At 45.3% G+C, this 14293-nt stretch overlaps 1 protein-coding gene across 9 annotated transcripts in view; it reads right to left on the bottom strand.

Annotated features, from left to right (window-relative positions):
• PTPN13 (protein tyrosine phosphatase non-receptor type 13) overlaps window positions 1-14293 on the bottom strand; it is a 285427-nt gene that overhangs the window by 199735 nt on the left and 71399 nt on the right. For all 9 annotated transcript variants that reach the window (XM_075605884.1, XM_075605865.1, XM_075605874.1 and 6 more), the window contains one exon: window positions 1547-1666. In XM_075605884.1, coding sequence (XP_075461999.1) covers window positions 1547-1661 — 115 coding nt within the window. In that variant the 5' untranslated portion in view covers window positions 1662-1666. The remainder of the gene's footprint in view (window positions 1-1546; window positions 1667-14293) is intronic.

Here is a 14293-nt window from a genome sequence, read left to right as displayed (position 1 = left end):
CACACTCTCAGCCCTGGTCACCCCTGTGTACACACACACACCCCCTATGCTCACCTCTCCCGGCGCTCCCGCTCCCCTCATCTCCATCCCCGGCGGGGGAACAGGCAGCGGACCTCGCGGCGCCTCATCTCCATCCCCGCGCAGCGGACCCCCTTCCTCCCTCGCGATGCGCCTAAGATGGCGGCGGCGCCGAGTGAGATGTCCCTGTGCACACGCGCGCACATTACACCCCCTCCGCTCACCTCTCCCGGCGCTCCCGCTCCCCTCATCTCCATCCCCGGCGGGGGAACAGGCAGCGGACCTCGCGGCGCCTCATCTCCATCCCCGCGCAGCGGACCCCCTTCCTCCCTCGCGATGCGCCTAAGATGGCGGCGGCGCCGAGTGAGATGTCCCTGTGCACACGCGCGCACATTACACCCCCTCCGCTCACCTCTCCCGGCGCTCCCGCTCCCCTCATCTCCATCCCCGGCGGGGGAACAGGCAGCGGACCTCGCGGCGCCTGATCTCCATCCCCGGCGGGGGAACAGGCAACGGACCCCCTTCCTCCCTCGCGATGCGCCTAAGATGGCGGCGGCGGCGCCGAGTCAGAAGATGGCGGCGGCCGGAAGTACTTCCCTCGCGGCGCCGAGTGAGAAGATGGCGGCGGCCTGAAGTACAGGTAGGTGTCGCGTGTGTGTCGCTCTAGGTGACGTGTGTGTGTGTGTGACACTGTGTGTGTGTGTGACACTGTGTGTGTGTGTGACACTGTGTGTGTGTGTGTGTGTGTGTGTGTGTGTGTGTGTGTGTGTGTGTGTGTGTGTGTGTGTGTGTGTGTGTGTGTGTGACACTGTGTGTGTGTGTGTGACACTGTGTGTGTGTGTGTGTGTGTGACACTGTGTGTGTGTGTGTGTGACACTGTGTGTGTGTGACACTGTGTGTGTGTGTGTGACACTCTGTGTGTGTCTCACACTGTGTTGCCTTTCACGCCCCCCCCGCCTTTCACGCCCCCCCCCGCCTTTCACGCCCCCCCCCCCCCGCCTTTCACGCCCCCCCCCCGCCTTTCACGCCCCCCCCCCCCCGCCTTTCAAGCCCCCCCCGCCTTTCACGCCCCCCCCCTGCCTTTCACGCCCCCCCCTGCCTTTCACGCCCCCCCCTGCCTTTCACGCCCCCCCCCCTGCCTTTCACACCCCCCCCCCTGCCTTTCACACCCCCCCCCCTGCCTTTCACGCCCCCCCCCCCTGCCTTTCACGCCCCCCCCTGCCTTTCACAAAACCCACCCCTGCCTTTCACGCCCCCCCTGCCTTTCACGCCACCCCCTGCCTTTCACGCCACCCCCTGCCTTTCACACCCCCCCTCACGGCCTCCGGGCAACGCCGGGTATATCAGCTAGTTGTTAATAAAAACAGAGAGAAACAAGTGAAGGAAAAACATAAAATGTAAGATTTCTTTTTACATTTAACAGTTATAACAAAACAGTGAATTTGCACTTAACATTGTATAGGTTTTACATTTCCCAACAAAAAAACAATTCAGACAAAAATTCTATTTGCAAAATAAATAACATTACCTTTTCTCAAGAGCTCTTGCAGGCTTTCAGCACTTTGACTGAGCACTGCCCACAGTTCCTCCTCTTGTAATGGGCCTCCCCGAACCTGCAAGGCTTCAGCCAGTGACACGTGCATATTATCTGGAAAACAAGATGTCACAGGCATCAGTTACCATACTTGCGTTCACCACTTCAGACATAAACAAGTTTACAAGCCAAAAGAGAAATGTTTGGGTTTTTTTTTTAACAAGCAGCGTTAAAATAAAACAAAAAACTGTAAAAATGAAACAAACATTTTGTTGTCTGTCTGAAAAAGGCTGATAAATGACTGCATGGTTTTAACATTTAAGAAGATAACATAAGAAGCGGTGAGCGGTTAATAGGATCTTGTTGTATGTTTCAATCTGTGGTAACTATGCACTGGATAACATGGCTTATAATTACCATACAGCAATGGCAGACATTTCCTTCTACTGTATATCAACCACATGACCCTTTTTTGCTGTGAGTCCTGATGATTTACACGAGGAGCACAGGCTGGTTGCATATTATTGAGATAAGTAAACCCAATAGAGGCCGTAACAAGGCAACTGCTATTTCTAGTTATGTTAATTACAGCCGCAGCAATTGTCGGCGCTGCACTGAGAGCGACTGCTCTCCTTAGTGACAGCTCATTAGGGAAGAGATGGAGAGAAGGGAAAGGAGGGACGGCACAGGTCCCTAATGATGCTGCTGTGCCTAGGGAACACTGCTTCACTTCTGCACGACATTTTCATTCATAGAGTCTAAGAAATATAGCCACAGTAGGCTGGTGAATTACTGTGTAATGAATGAGATGACTATCACACCAGCAACCAGAGGATGCCTTGGAGAGGAATGTATCATTGGACACATTAATACATATCTATAGAGTGAATGATTCACCTGTTTCTAATGACAGCTGCTAACACTGTATCTCCAATGTTTGTATTTCATGTTGTACTGTACACAATCAACTCTATAACACTTTTGTTGCCTGAAGGGGCAGCAATGCGTTTCAGGCCCGCCTCGCCGCAAAGCGTACACGTAGAAATAACAATGATAACAGCTACACAAGTGGTTATCTAACCACTTCCACAAATCACATTTTATTAAAGCCCCATAAATAAAATGGAACTGAGAGTATTATTAACATGTACAGGGCCGGCGGGCTGGCGGGCTGGCTGGCGGCACTAGTGTCTCTGGATCTCTGGAACTTCTTGGGTCATGTGATTGCTGTAGCAGTGACGAGATCAGGCCCCGGATGCCAGAACCAGTAGTGGAGGGGGCTCCACTTATATTTTGATAGCGCTGGTTCAATCAGCCCCTAAGAAACAAGCTCATGACGTAGACGTAGCAGGTACGTCATTCGCACACTGTAAAGGTTAAGAATATAGTGAACGAGATAATACATGCAATAGACTAAGCTAGTACCCAACCATTTTCACAAATCACTTGTTTTCTCTGCATCCTATAATCACAATTAAGGTTTTATCATAGTGCTGTAACCTTTAAAAAAAAAAAAGTGTGTGTGTGCCGAGCACGCGCATTTTAAGTGAAACCTCTTTGTCTTTTGTCACAGAAATTGTATTTGTGATAGTGATGTTTTTAATTAAAAATTAAAACACAATTTCAGTGCCAGAACACAAAGAAGTTTGACTTTCAACACGTGTTTTAGCTACTTGCACTTCTATATCTATATCTGTGAATTCCTTGTGTGTGTCTGTGTGTATGTATGTCAGTCAGTGTGTGTCAGTCAGTCAGTGTCTGTCTGTGTCAGTGTGTAAAATAAAAGAGTGATCTGCGCTCATATAATCGTGAATATTGTGCTCAAGTGATTATATATATAGTGATAAATAAACAAATGTAAACCTGTTACAGAAATACAGATTATGCTGCTGTGCTCGTGGTATGGCTCCACAAACCGAACTAGTGCAAAAACAAAAAGAGAGACAGCGCAAAAAACCTCATTGTGTAGTGTATAAATAAAATTGTATTAGTAATCAGGTGAGTATCGCACGTACATCAAATAACTGAAAAATAGGCAAGACATGTTAGGGACATGTTACCACTCTGTGCTCTGCAATCGTGGATGATTGATGTGGGTCACCAGGATCAGCTCTCCTCCCGCAAGTACCGTAGGATCGATGCAGACTTCTGCTTAATCAAACCGAGACCTCTGGTAGCAGGATGCAGGCGCAGTAAATGCTGCCACGAAAGGGGAGACCTCTCCGGTTGTTTACCACCACGAAGGGGAAGTCTCTCTGCCGGTTCCTCTATCCTCGATCACAAGACGCACGCCAGTGACGTCATCAAGCGGCGCCAGCCAGAGACGCGAGTCGCGTCTGTATGAGTCACCGTTTAGGAGGTGAATGTCCCAAATAGTGTCCCGGACCACAGAGTGATATAGAAGTAGGCAAATAGGCAAATAACAATAAAAACCTCAATAGGTATAAAAAGAATCCGCCCTCATTCAATCCAACGCGTTTGGATTCCCTGACAAAGTGTTTGATACACGAAACGCGTTGGATTGAATGAGGGCGCATTCTTTTTATACCTATTGAGGTTTTTATTTGCTATTTGCCTATTTGCCTTATTATTTATCACTCTGTGGTTCGGGATACTATTTGGGACATTCACCTCCTAAACGGTGACTCATACAGACGCGACTCGCGTCTCTGGCTGGCGCCGCTTGATGACGTCACTGGCGTGCGTCTTGTGATCGAGGATAGAGGAACCGGCAGAGAGACTTCCCCTTCGTGGTGGTAAACAACCGGAGAGGTCTCCCCTTTCGTGGCAGCATTTACTGCGCCTGCATCCTGCTACCAGAGGTCTCGGTTTGATTAAGCAGAAGTCTGCATCGATCCTACGGTACTTGCGGGAGGAGAGCTGATCCTGGTGACTCACATCAATCATCCACGATTGCAGAGCACAGAGTGGTAACATGTCCCTAACATGTCTTGCCTATTTTTCAGTTATTTGATGTACGTGCGATACTCACCTGATTACTAATACAATTTTGTTTGTACACTACACAAGAGGTTGTTTGCGCTGTCTCTCTTTTTGTTTTTGCACTGTGTAAGTGTGTGTCTGTGTCAGTCAGTGTGTGTCTGTGTCAGTCAGTGTGCGTCTGTGTCGGTTTGTGTGTGTGTGCCAGTCAGTGTGTGTGTGTGTGTGTGTGTCAGTCCGTGTGTGTGTGTGTGTGTGTGTGTCAGTCCGTGTGTGCCAGTCAGTGTGTGTGTGTGTTTGTGTGTGTCAGTCCGTGTGTGTTTGTATGTCAGTCAGTGTGTGCCAGTCAGAGTGTGTGTGTGTGTGTGTGGTCTCCGTGTCCTGCAACTGGCGTGCCGGTGCCTACCAGAGCAGCCCCGTAGTAGCTCAATTTGAGAGCGAGAGGAAGAGATGTGTGTGTCAGTGCGTGTGTCTGCGTGAGAGTGTCAGTGTGTCTGTGTGTTATAGTGTCTGTAAGAGACAGTGTGTGTTTGTGTGAGTCAGTATGTCTGTCTGAGAGTGTGACTGCGTGTGTATGTGATAGTGTGTCTGAGTGAGACTGCGTGTGTCTGAGTGAGTGTGTGTGTGTGTGCGCATGTGTCTGTGTGAGAGCGTCAGTATGTGTGTGTGAGTATGACTGCATGTGTTTGTGATAGGGTCAGCGTGAGAGTGTCTGTGTGAGACAGCGTGTGTGTGTCTGTGTAAGAGTCTCAGTGTGTGTGTGTCTGTGTGACAAAGTGACACACACAGTGACAAAGAGCCATCAACAGGTGGTGAGGGGCAGCCGGAACGCCTCACCCATGTGGTTGTGTGAGATTGTGGGTGTCAGTGTGTCACAGATACACACTGACATACACATATAGTGACACAGAATCGATGACGGGTGGGAAGGGGCAGAGGATAGTCTCCTAAATATTTTATATTTTCGGCCACCCCAGCACAATCTACCACTAATGACTCAGAACACCTATTAAACTTGAAGCTAATTAAGACTACAAGTGGGTCCCATGGGCTATTTCTAGTATTGGCAGTCCATTTATTCTCTTGTTTTCAGCAGCAAAACATCCAAAATCCTATGGGGGTTTTTTTTTTTGTAAATCTGTTCTGTAGTATAAGGCGGCGCTTATAGGGCCGGCGACGCAACGTCACCCGAAAACAAATACATTGCTGCCGCCGTGTGCGCTTATAGTGCGCGCATCGGCGACAAAGCGACGACGCGGAAACTGTAAGCCGGCACAATTTGATTTTTCAAGGGCTGTCGCGTCACGTGACGGCCCTTGAACAAATCAAATTGCCGGAATCCCGCAACCCCGCCGCCCGGCGAAACATAACTTTCGCCGACGGCGACGTCACCCGCCGTGTCGCCGTCACCAACAACAGCACTATAGGCACGGCCTTAGATAATACTGTCTGCATTTTTTTTTTTTATGTACTTATCCTTTGGCTGCTTAGCAAGCATTTAGAAAGTCACATCCACTTCCTCTTTTGAAATAGACGATCACAAACACCATTCTTTGGCTCTGCCCTTTGGCAACAAAGTATCACAAATAGATCTGTTGCCGTTTTTCCAGCAGCAGACTGTCTATTACCGAGCTCAAAGCTGCATCAATAATGTGTTACACTCAGTAATATAATGTTACATTGCACCTACAGCATTTCAGACTTCCGCATAGTCAGAAGGAAGCCATTTCGATAGCCCCACATAGCAGGATATTGGCCGATCACCAGAGAATGAATCGATCAACAGCTTAGATAATTATTTCTCATTAAAGCTACTCACATGCTGCATATAGTAAAACAAAAAACAAACAAGAAAAAGTGGGCGCAGGACTGCTGTTTTAAGCATTTACATCTGTTACAGCAATTTGGTTACTTTATGCTGATTTCAGATATCTGCAGCCACTTTATACTTGTTTTCATTCTGCTTTTGTGCATGGCCAGGACGCCTGTGTGCCAGATGCTAAAAGTGAAGAAAAACAAGGCCTGTAAAATAGTTTTTCAAGATTTGTTAGCAACCTATTTAGTGCTCAAATTTCAGCTCGCAGCTTAACAGAATAAAAACAAGCAGTATGATCTAAGTGCCACATTAAAAAATACCAAATGGGCAGAATGAATAAGAATACATTTAATACTGTGACCCACAGCAACACTGTAACGCCACAAAAAGGGCTTATACTGTATTAAGTTTAAAAAAATTGATATTGTGCTGAAAACGCTCCTGCTAGTGTCAATGTATTTTCTTATCCTATTGTACCCTACTAGCATTACGTTGCAATGTAGGGAGTAGTTGCATGGAGCGGACAAAGAACATAATTTTAAACAACTTGTAAGTAGAACTAGTTTCCTTAAAAATTATTTAATCACCAGTAAAGCAGCAGTCCAAGCTGCTGTTCCCTGCCTCCCCCCCACCCCATATTAATATGTTCATCAATACAATCGACACAATGATAAGTAATTAGCTAAGTTGCCGATCGATCTGTTCTCCTGCGATCGATCGGCGAACATTCGGCTCGGGGGTTCACTAAATGGCTGTAGAGGAGTATTCTGCAGTCAGTGGAACGCATTTGCATATTAATATGACAAAGTTCCGTGGGGAAGATCATGTGACCAGGCAGTCACTAGATACAATTGGTTCACTGCTAGAGAGAGGGCAGGGCTCAAAAAGGGGTGTGCAGAGCTTGTTTCAGATTAGGAAGGGGATGTGACTTTGTAAATGGTTGCTATAGAAACAAAAAATGCTTGTTAGATTATAATACATTAAAAATGTAAATCAGCATTGTTTTAAAAGAAAAATGCTACAATACAAGTATTTTCTCATAGTACAGAACTGATTTTTTTTATTCACACACATGCACACACATGTAGGATATTGCTTGGACTGCAGCTCTAAAGTAACGGTTTTATTTATTTGTATCTGGTGAAAAATATTCTCAGCAAACACTGGCTTCAAAGGTATCAGCTGTGTACGGTTATCTGTTTGACTAATGATTTAAATTGCACATACTAGCCATATCGCTCTCCTATCTCCACTCCAGCAAAAGCCCTATCTCAGGGTCAGGAGAGCGCGTCATTTAACCGTTAACGTGTCGATAATGTGATGTTAAGCTTATACTAATGATCTCCAGTATGACTGTTAACTATCTTAAACTATACAATTTAGGAAATCATATATGGACAATCAAAGAAAAGTTGTGTTTGTTTCAAAGTCAATGTCAGGATGGAAGCAAGAAGATGAAATGAGAAGAAAAGTCAGACGTGACGGCCATGGTTACCCAAACAGTATTTTTGTCATGAGAAAATGAGACTCACTAAACAATAAACCCGAGGTGGTCAACCCTGTTGCCAATCGCCGCAAGTGGCGAATTGGCCATGAAAGTGTGGCAAATTTGGGTTTGCCAGCTCCCACACCTGACGGCGTGTGCTGGTTTCCGCTTTCTGAATGAGTCAACGAAGTGAACCAGCAGCAGGTGATAGTGCTGAGGTGAGTGAAGCAGCAGGTGATAGTGCTGAGGTGAGTGAAGCAGACGAACAGTTTGTGTTACTTTAAATGTTCGATTGAGCAACCTAATCTCTCAATTTTTACATGGTGTGGCGATTTTCACTTCTAAATTCGCCACACCTGTGGCTACATTGAAAAATAGGTTGCACACCTCTGCAATAAACAGTATGCACAGGTGAAATGATCATGAGAAATCAGATTACTCACTAAGGGGCCACTTATCAGAGAGTTCTGCGGGCAGAAAATCAGAAAGTGGCGCGAAATAGGGAAACAGAAAAAAGCGCCATGTTTTTTTTTACCTTTGAAAAACTCGCCGAGGCGGTGGCGAATCCCTAGTTTTTTGCACTTTTTCAAGCCGCCGTATGCAGGAAGCGGCGAACAGCATGTGTGAGAGAATCTCTCCAGAAACATGGAGAGCTGTTCGCCAAGTCTGTGCACGCCATGAAAAGTTGGCAAACCCCTTATGCTGCCTGGCGATAGGGATGACGTGGCCTCAGTTGCGCGCCAAAACAAACAAAAAAAAAAGGCACTTTAAACTCGCGGTTTCTTTAAAGCACATTCAAACAGCGCGATTCGCGCCAATTACAAGTTTCCATATTCCTGCATGGCAATTCTGGCGCTTACCGTTGCTTTGTGCATACGGAGGCGAATTCTCCACATTTTATGTTTAAAAGATTCAACCCGCCAGTTTTTTAGATCGCTGCTCTCTGCATGAGGCCCTAAGTTAGGCCCCTATTCATATGCAACAAAGCAGTCTTCCCTCTGCTAAATTCAAATGGATCTGCAACACGTAGAAGACAGGTTAACTGCCAATTAAAAGGCTCTCAAATTGTGATAACCTGATTACTATGGTGGTCCCTGAAACCTCTTAGCCTTTCTATCACTATTGGTGCGGAGAGTTTATGAGTATATGCTTTACAGGCACATTATTCCTACGTGATTATACTATTTGCATTTAATATCGTGTTGATGTGACGGTGTACATAAGGATGGTGTCTGCACACTGTTATTAACATTCACGTGGTCTGCTGCGATTAGGAAAATCTTGAGAACAAGCAAGTTAAAAGAAATCAACTGAAAAGAAGGATTGGCTTCAGTGGTCTGTCTTGTATCTTTCATGTTTTGGCGGTATATATTAATGCATGGCAAATTATATTATCTTGATCACAAAGACATTTCGTATTTACCCAACTACATTTGGATCTCAAAAAGAGCATTGTCATTATAGAAGAGAAGTAAAATATCTATTTGAAATGTACAGATGTTGCTTTAAAGCGGCAGTCCGCCGCTGATCGCCATTTTACTTTTTATTTTATTTCCTACTTTAAACAATCTATTCTTGCTCTTCCTAAATCGTTTTTATTTTTACAATCTGATGCTTCGTCTAGGAGATTTTGAAATATTTGAAATATTACATTTTCGGGAGGTTAACATGAAGCTCTCCCCACAGGCGAAAGGTTACCATGGTAACGTCGGACGCTAGAGATTAGGAAAATCATTTAACGCCCAAACATATACATGAAAAGCATAACATGCTTAGAGGGGAAGATACAAACATTATATGATTTAAACTTAGGGGGGATTGCTGCTTGTAATTCATGCTTGAACACATCAGAGGCAGCACAAACATCTTGCATCACCTTCCTCGCAGACATGCTGAACATAAAGACAATGAACACAGAGACATTTGGTGGGTAAGAAAGGTGTATTGTGTTGGAGGGATTGTAAAACGTAATAAAGAAATGTTGCTATGAAAACAACTACTTTTGCATAACTGCGTAGCAGTGCAAGTTCCCTTTGCAATGTCCTGAAGCTGGTGAATAATTCAGCTTTATGAATAAGTGAACGCTCTTCATGAAGTACCATAGAACATCAAGCTTCAAGCAGGCTGTTCAACACTGACATTTTCCATCTCCATCATCCCAAGATTTTTGGACTGCAGAAAAAGTGCAACTATTACAGAAGATCAAAGGTTTCTTTTGTTTGTTTTTTGAAGGAGCAGCTTGCAAGCCAAGCTCAGTATCTGGAAGGAATCCAGAAACAATAGCATATGTAATCGTGCGGCTACCAAGTGTCTGAGGAAAATACCATACGTTTCACATTACTTGTAGGCAGAAAAAATAAAGGGGTCATATCCAAGAGCAACTTGCAATGCACAACGCCTGCCTGATCCCTGATGTTTCCAAGTATGGGAGACATCTCTTTGCATGCTGCGACAGAATCAGAATCCACATAAATGACAACCACAGAAGATCCATCTTTATACTAATGTACATTAATGCTTCGAAGGTTGTAGTTCAAGCTAAAAAAAAAAAGTGTTTACCAGAACCACAAAAGTTAAAAGAAACTCGCATTCTGACAAAACAGGTAAAACACCAAGTGTATTAAGAATGAGCAAATAAAAATATCACTTGGGAGCACAGTCACATGTGTCAGACAGGTCTACAGCCCTGCCCTTTCCCCATTATCTCGTAGCATACAGTGCTTCCAATGCAGCCAGGGATTCTGGGAAAATACATGCAAATGAGCACTCAGTGTCACCTTTTGCTTCATTTCCATTTAACATGGATCCCTATAAGCTTATGCCTGCCGCATTACACCGCTTTTCAGTACAAAGCTGAAATAAAAAATAATGGACTTTAAGTTCTTCTTGTGAATCTTATAGATAAGGTCTTTTAAAGGTGAACTATTTGTAAAGTGATTTCAATGTGATGCCAAGGAGAGCAGGCAGGGGGGCACATGGGGAAAAGTTTGTGCAGTAAGGGCAGTTAAAATGTGGAATTCATTACCCATGGAGACTGTGATGGCAGATACAATAGATTTGTTAAAAAAAAATGTTGGACATCTTTTTAGATGGGAAATATATACAGGGATGTTCCAAATAAGTAAACATGAGAAGGATGTTGATCCAGGGATATCATTGGATGTTATTTCACTTGGTTTTTGTTTGCCTTCCTCTGGATCAATATACTGTAAGTATGGATATAGGATAAAGCATTTGTTGTCTAAATTTAGCATACATTCTACTTGATGGATGCAAGTCTTTTTTCAACCTCATCTACTAAGTAACTATGCAACTATATATATTGCATAATTGGTGACGTGATTTGCAGACTGCTGAGAGAGTGGCCACTAAACTCTTTTGGGGAAGGCTATAGACAGGTCTTGAAAAATACACTCGTCCACTGGTCCATGACAAGTGGAAAATCAGGGCACATAAGTGAAGAAGCAGCCTCATTTCTCTGGACCACACAGCAGAACTGACAGAACTGATATGCTCACTGCCACAGCCTCAATACTTGTGTCCCACAATGCCTTGCACTTAATGGAGACAAACCGCAGTGGCAGACGCAAGGCGCAAGTATCGAGGCTCCAGCAGCCACACTGCCTTTAAGCCGAGCGATCCAATGAAGAGGAGGCTGCATCTTTCCCTACAGGAAATGTTGACAATTGCTGCCTCATTAACAGAAGTAAGGTCAAAGGTCCTAATTATTTTCCAGCCCTGGATATATAGAGTAAATTTATTGTTAGAACTTTTTCAGCGTACAGTTGCAATACCTTTTCAATGGAATGGGTCTCTTACATTGTTTTAGAAGTTATCTAACGGATCCCTAACAATAACATAAAAGAAAGCCCATATTTACTAAGCAGTGCTGATCCATAACACGCCCTCCCGGTGCCGGAAGACACGTTACGATCCATTCAGGTGAATGGCCTTTTATGGTGTTTTCCAGCGCTAGAAGGCGTGTTATGGAAGATCAGAGTTTATTAAATACGTGCCAAAATCCACGTGTGCAATGAAGTACTGATCAAAAATGGTCAGTAGAACAAAGGATGCCAGGTGTCCGGGTTTGAACCGACAGACCGGTATTTGGCCGATCTGTCCGGTAAAAAATGAGAGGTAATACCGGACATGTATGTGTCCGGTATTTTCCCTCTCTGGACGTGCAGGGAGTGGGAGTGTGAAGGGTGTAGCCGGCTGCAGCGTCCCCGCTCTTATCTCTGATTCAGAAGCAGGCTGCAGCGTCTGGTAACCAGGGCAATGGGCGGCGTCACCCCCCCCCCCCCCTCCCAGTCAAGGAGAAGTCTAACCAATGGGAGCGCTCAACGTCATTAAGGAGCATTCACAGCTCCCCCATTTGCATGCAGGGAAATGTAGTTTCCTTCCAGCTTTGCATGTGGGAGAAGAGAGAAGAACTTCACTCTGTCCCTGCCTCCACAGGTAAGATACCAGGAGGGGGAGAGGGTGAGGAAGGAGGATGAGGAGGTGGTGAGGATGGAGGGGGGTGGTGGTGAGGAAGGAGGATGAGGAAGTGGTGAGGAAGGAGGGGGTGGTGGTGAGGAAGGAGGATGAGGAGGTGGTGAGGGAGGAGGGGGTGGTGGTGAGGAAGGAGGATGAGGAGGTGGTGAGGGAGGAGGGGGTGGTGGTGAGGAAGGAGGATGAGGAGGTGGTGAGGAAGGAGGGGGTGGTGGTGAGGAAGGAGGATGAGGAGGTGGTGAGGAAGGAGGGGGTGGTGGTGAGGAAGGAGGAGGAGGGGAGGTGATGATGAGGAAGGAGGAGGAGGGGAGGTGATGGTGAGGAAGGAGGAGTGGGTAGTGGTGTGAGAGGATGAGGGGGGGAGGGAGGAGGAGGGGGTTGCAACAATCTTGGAAGTAGTGGGAGAAAAGCTCGCCATGTATGACTGCAGGTATGTTATTTATAAGTTATCTGACCGTTATGTCTTTATTCTACATTTCACTCCACGTATGCACCAATTCATATTCTATTTTGTAATATGAAATAGTGTAAATTAGTGCATACGTGGAGTGAAATTTAGAAAAAATGACGTAACGGTCTGAAAATTTATAAATAAAGTACCTCCCCACCGACTTTGAGCGCGCCGCATTTTTCACATTTTTTGCCGATCGATCACAGGAGAACGGATCGATCGGCAACTTAGTTAATTACTTATCATTGTGTGGATTGTTTTGATGCACATATTCATGGGGGGTAAAAATTACAAACAAAAAAATGGCAGCTTTGACTGCGGCTTTAAAATGTTGCCTTCAGAATACTTCTCTTAAAATGCACAACGGCTTTAAACATGGCAATGTTGATATCACTGTGACATTTTTCTTCAGTTAGGTATGAGTCCCTTGGTGGTTTAAATGGTACGGTGTACAGGGCATTGTGTTGTATTTCTTGTTATACTTTCATAAATAGGCGTTTGGGCTTAAATATGAAATAATAATATTTCTTTTGTAAAGTATGAAACAAGTGAAAAAATATGATAGAGAATGGTATTAAATAGCTTGGTGTCTTCGCGTTGATGCCGGTTTAACGTGGGTTGCTGAATAGAGTTGTATGTTTCAAGTCATAAAGATGTATTGTAAAAATATGCATTTGAAAAATGAATATACTCCCTAGATTGCTATACTTCTTCCAGACACTCCCGATCCATGTTCCTGGCTCTGAACTAAAAACATTCAGAATACAGGCATACCCCGCATTAACGTACGCAATGGGACCGGAGCATGTATGTAAAGCGAAAATGTACTTAAAGTGAAGCACTACCTTTTCCCACTTATCGATGCATGTACTGCACTGCAATCGTCATATACATGCATAACTGATGTAAATAACGCATTTGTAACAGGCTCTCTAGTCTCCCCGCTTGCGCACAGCTTCGGTACAGGTAGGGAGCCGGTATTGCTGTTCAGGACGTGACGAGAGGCGCATGCGCGAGCTGCCGTTTGCCTATTGGGCGATATGTACTTACTCGTGAGTGTACTTAAAGTGAGTGTCCTTAAACCGGGGTATGCCTGTAGACTGTTTAATTTTATTTTGAAGGGCAAAAGACCAAGGGTCGCTAGGTCAGTCCTTCTGTCGTTGAGGGGGAGAGGAGGCCTGGGTGTTCCTGATATCTTAAAATATTACCAAGCTGCCCAACTGAGGCAAGCCGTAGTGTGGAGCGCAGACCCGGGCCAATATTGTTGGATAGATATCGAATCCCACAACGCCAAAACGCCTTCTCTGCCGGCCTGCCTTTGGAGTATGGATAGAGGAGATAGATCAGTGCACAAATTTGAGCTCGTGCGATGAGGCACACTTGGAAAGTCTGGTTGAAATGTAAAACCAAGTCCAAACTTTCATCCCCAGGTTCAATGCTTACCCCCTTCCATAACAACCCCAGGTTTCCCCCAGGGTGCAAACCAAAACAGTTTGAACAATTCAGATTAAGGGGGATCAGGGTGGTCGCTGACCTACTGAGCGGTGGAAGGCT

Source organism: Ascaphus truei, chromosome 1 (genome assembly GCF_040206685.1).
Source record: "Ascaphus truei isolate aAscTru1 chromosome 1, aAscTru1.hap1, whole genome shotgun sequence".
NCBI lineage: Eukaryota > Metazoa > Chordata > Amphibia > Anura > Ascaphidae > Ascaphus > Ascaphus truei.
The sequence above is the reverse complement of the archived record's forward strand: the minus strand, read 5'-3'. Positions and strand labels throughout refer to the sequence as shown.